The 4,589-nt window shown below is 41.1% G+C and overlaps 1 protein-coding gene across 1 annotated transcript; it reads left to right on the top strand.

The window, feature by feature from the left end:
* Positions 1-703: 703 nt before the first annotated feature.
* Positions 704-4,342, top strand: LOC124074738 (schlafen-like protein 1). Its single transcript, XM_046417953.1, has 5 exons — positions 704-779; positions 1,118-1,539; positions 2,479-2,575; positions 3,519-3,922; positions 4,014-4,342. The coding sequence occupies exons 2-5, from the start codon at positions 1,126-1,128 to the stop codon at positions 4,281-4,283; spliced, it is 1,185 nt and encodes a 394-aa protein (XP_046273909.1). The 5' UTR covers positions 704-779; positions 1,118-1,125; the 3' UTR covers positions 4,284-4,342.
* The last annotated feature ends 247 nt before the right edge of the window (positions 4,343-4,589 follow it).

Below are 4,589 nucleotides of genomic sequence, written 5' to 3'. Positions count from 1 at the left end.
TGTGCATTCCACTATTTAGTCAGTAAATAGCATGGAAAAAGAGATGAACGTCAATAAATGACATTAAACTCTATTTGTGTGCAAATAAGACTCAGGGTGCCTGGCTGCATTAACCTGCCCAGGATGCCCTGAGGCAAAGATGAAATGAGGGCCACTATTGAACCCTTTCATTTAACTATATGTGCCTTGTGTATACAAGCAATCATCAAGTATTGCCCACACAGTAGACCACACATGATATCCTAATCACAAAATGTGATTAGGATATCATGTGTGGATCGTGAGTCGCAGAAAAGAACACACAAATGCAAACACAAGTTATAAGGACTATGGACCACTTAAACTCTTGCAAATGATCTGATACAGGACTTAAAACTAGAACTTTGCAAAAGTACTGTATATTTTGGACTCAGCAATAATAGGACAGTCAGATAAAGAAGGCCACCTTAATCCCTGTGATTTGTTTACACAGACTTGATTTCTTCAGCATTTGGTGTCCAACAGAAGCACTCTGTCTCCCACAAACTGTGATTAAAATGATTGAGTCTTTTAAGAAGGTCCAGGAGGAGGCCAAACAGAACATTATTTCTTTAAGGTCCTTGTCATTTTCAGTTGAGACAAAAAGGACATTGTGGGGATTTCAGATGAGAATTCCATTCTGGAAGGCATAATAATCTGGAATGCTATTGTAGGTTCTCAGTGTTGTACTGTACACCACAGTTTCAGCAGGCACTTTCAAAGGTCTGACCGGTCGACTCACAGCAGTGGCACAGGAAAAGGTAAGAGGCTCGGTTCACTGCTGTATATTTATACACACTCATGAGCTTTGTCATTATCAGTACAGTGGCAGCACTGCTCCTTCGCCATGCCTCATGGCTTTGATTGATCATTGTTTTGATCAGCCTTGACTTTGTGATTTATCAAGTCTCCTCGTGTTCATTTATCTATTTAGCACACTGACGCCCTCTTATTATCATTTCACACTCTGCATCTTAGGCTGAAACATACACAATAAACTTCCAAACAACTTATTGTGTGCAAAACCTCACATGGAAAGTTCATAACTTTCTCAATTATTGTTTTGTTACAATATCAAACAGTTCTTTGTATTTTACAGCAAAGTGCATGATGGTCAAAAGCAAAACAACTGGAAAGAGAGAGTGGAATAGGAGGGAGAAGATCCCAGGTGCAAGGTGGGATTCCTCCGCCATGGCAGATGTCATGTCACCCAAAAGGTACCACAATGATCTGAAGCAGCCATCTTCGGCCCCACATCCATCCACATCAGCTGATGTGAGGACCACTCAGCAACGATCATACCAATCTAAAGTTTCCACTCACCACTCACTTCGCTCCACCATCACCAGTCCAAGAAAGAAATGTAAAAAGAGTGGATACAATTTTTCCTGGAGGAGGGAACGTGTGTATAAGAAAGGCATAAACAGTCAGTCCAGAGTGAGGTCCAAAAATATGAAGCAGTGGACACCCTCCAGATATTCAACCTCCAGCTGTGAATCAGTCCAGGGAACACCAGTTCAGGTGAGCTCAGCAGTGATCATGACATTATCTTGGTTGGAATCCCGGTCTGGGGCTTCTGTATGGAGTTTGCATGTTCTCCCTGTGCAAATTTTCTCCGGGTACTCTGGCTTCCTCCCACAACCCCAAAAACATGCACATTAGGTGAATTAATTAATCACCCCTAGATGTGAGTGTGAGAGTGTGTGGTGGTCTGTCTTTGTGTGTCAGCCCTGCGACTGATTGGCGACCAGTCCAGGGTGTACCCCGCCTCTCGCCTGTAGTCAGCTGGGATAGGCTCCAGCTCCTCTTGACCCTGATGGATAAGCGGTATAGAAAATGGATGGATGGATGGACTACTGAATGACTGATACATTAGCAGGCCAACATTATCACCTGTACCACAGATATGTCACAATGTCACGGCTTTGTCATTATAAGCGCACAGGCAAAAACGTAAAGATGGAAACAAAAATGTTTTGCTGGATACATTCGTCATGTTGTTAAACATCCTGTCATATTATATGATTATATTATACGGTTTTTCAACCGTACTCAACGTCATTTTCTTTGAATCCTCTTATCATAATGTTAGCTTTGTCTCGGCGCTGAGGCAGAGCTGAACAGATGAGAAATATCTTCCGCTGCCATGTCATATCTATGGGTCATCTTATTTGCAATAGTAGCGAACAATTTCATTGCATAGGAAATTTATGGAATGATAATGACAATGAGAATTCCCTGCGTCTTATACACATTTTAATGTTGTTAAGAATACTATTCTCAAGTATTAATATTGGTTTTGGCCTCAAAAATCCATTGTTTGTACCAATGTCAGAGATTACTAATATTAATGACACTGTGAGGTGATGACATCAAGCCTATTGTTTGTGGTCTGAACCACAATATATCCTCTGACCTAATCTCGCTGATGCAGTGTGTTCTGCTCCCTATCACACCCAGTTTATCAGCGGAGCCGACATCCCCAGCCGCCAGTGGGTCTACTATCATTCTTACATTGGCAATGAGACACGCAGCATCGAGTTCAAAAAAGGTGGAGGTGAGATACAACAAATTTACAGTTAACAACATAAATACTGTTAAATATCACTTTGGGTGGTCAGTAGTTGTTTTTTTTTTTTAATATGATTATTGGTTTTCATAGCCAATAGCCATTTTCAAAACTGTTCTTGACTTGTCAACATTCCAAAGTGCATGCATTAGGCTACATCAGCCTCAAGTTTCTGTGTGGATGGACTAAACCCAAACTGACCCAGACAGACTTGGACTTTAACTTAAAGGAAAAGTGTGACATTTTAATAAATATGCTTATAATACTGAACCAAAACCACAACATTTTTCCTGATCAAATTGCTTTTGTTGCCTAAATCTCAGAACTCATAATTTACACCCTGGGCTCATGTGCCAGTCCTACCCTTTTATGCACCGACCATCCACACAGACCATCCCAATCCAGGCAGCGATTATGTTTTCCTTCAAACTTTATCGACAAACTTTTCAACTTTTATCAACAAACTTACAATAAATGCATTCAACCAAGTGGATGCAACCCAAGAATTGTAAGAATAATGCAAGTACGTGAACCTCATCAAATATGCTGCTGAACAAATGATATGTTTAAGCAATAAAAATAATAATAAGAGACAGAAATAAAGTTTTTTATGGGCTAAGGTGCAGTCTGACTGGATGAATTTTCAGTCTCTGAGGATGTGTTGAGTTTCTGCTGTCTTAATGTCAATGGGGAGCTTGTTCCACTTCATGAAGTGGCAAACAGTTGTGATTTACTGTTTCATACTGTCATATGTTTACACTTCTGAATTATTCGCATTTTATATGTATTTACAGCTGCATTTTTTAGGTGAGATGACTTGTGATACTGTGTTTCTAACAAAACTGAAGCACTGTGTGACTGTAACCACTCTCTGAAACATATGAAGTCAATCTAATTTACAAATGTGTCTCATGTCTTTCACTTCCTTCAGTGTATTATTTGCAGAGGTTTTTGAGCAAAGATATTTGCATCTATGGCTGTGCCTTCCTGAACAGCGGGGGAGGGAGTTTGCTAGTCGGAGTATCGGACAATGGGATTGTTTGCGGTGTGCACATTAGCCATAAAAATGAGGACAACACCCGCCTGCTTGTAGACAGGATTGTGAAAAGATTCAAACCTCCTCTCCTCCCCTACAACTACAACCTGCAATTCCTGCCTGTGGTAAAGCCTGGGGAGGAGGGGCACCACCTCAAGTTGCTGTGCCTCACCTTCAGAGCTCCTCCAACCTGCATTGAACCAACCCTCTTTCAGATTGAGGGGAGGGTATACATGAGACTAGATGGGAGTGTGCAGGGGCCTTTAAGTATCTCTGTTAGCCTAGAGTGGTACAGACAGGTGAGAAGTCTATTATTAAGCTAGTACTTCTCGTCATTATAAAAATGCATGTGTATATCTAAATCAATGTGTGATGCTGTGTGTGTTCCAGATGTGGACTGCTAAAATGCAGCAGTTGGAGCAGAGTGCGCATGAAGCAATTTCTGAGATCTTCTCCTTAAACAGGCAGGTCCGCTGGCTAATCCAATTCCTCACAAAACAGTGTGAGAGTGTTGCATCACAACAGCCACAGATGAACACTGCAAGGCAAAGCTCATCAGCCAGTGGTTCCCTGTCTCGAGTGGAAACTCCAGATGCCAGGCCAACTCACAACACAGGAGTTCTAGATCTGGCAGTGGAATCAGAACACCACCAGATGTGAATTTGTCTGGCTGTGAGGTTTGGCTGTAATGCACCCAATAGCAAAATAAACTAAACAACAACAACAAAATCTAAGCTGCACTTATCAATATATTTGTATCAACAATGGAGAAAATGCCTGTAATGTGAAAGGTGTTGCTCATCATGAAGAACCCTCAGAGAACTATATCCAGCCTTTTAACCTCTTTTAGCTTATTGTTTTGGCTTATCTCATTTGTTTCGAGCAGCAGGCAGCTGTTCTCAGATTCACTCCATATGTCTACATATGGATGGTAATTTGAAAACAACACACTATCATTATTTATTC

This window comes from Scatophagus argus, chromosome 17, assembly GCF_020382885.2.
Source record: "Scatophagus argus isolate fScaArg1 chromosome 17, fScaArg1.pri, whole genome shotgun sequence".
Classification (NCBI taxonomy): domain Eukaryota; kingdom Metazoa; phylum Chordata; class Actinopteri; family Scatophagidae; genus Scatophagus; species Scatophagus argus.
Note: the sequence above shows the minus strand (reverse complement) of the source record. Positions and strands in the feature narration are given on the sequence as shown.

Excerpts from the sequence above, each read along its gene's own strand:
- LOC124074738 (XM_046417953.1), top strand. The coding sequence starts at position 1,126 with ATGATGGTCAAAAGCAAAACAACTGGAAAGAGAGAGTGGAATAGGAGG. Across the intron at positions 2,576-3,518 it reads CGAGTTCAAAAAAGGTGGAG|TGTATTATTTGCAGAGGTTT; the intron begins GTGAGATACAAC and ends CACTTCCTTCAG. Across the intron at positions 3,923-4,013 it reads GCCTAGAGTGGTACAGACAG|ATGTGGACTGCTAAAATGCA; the intron begins GTGAGAAGTCTA and ends TGTGTGTTCCAG.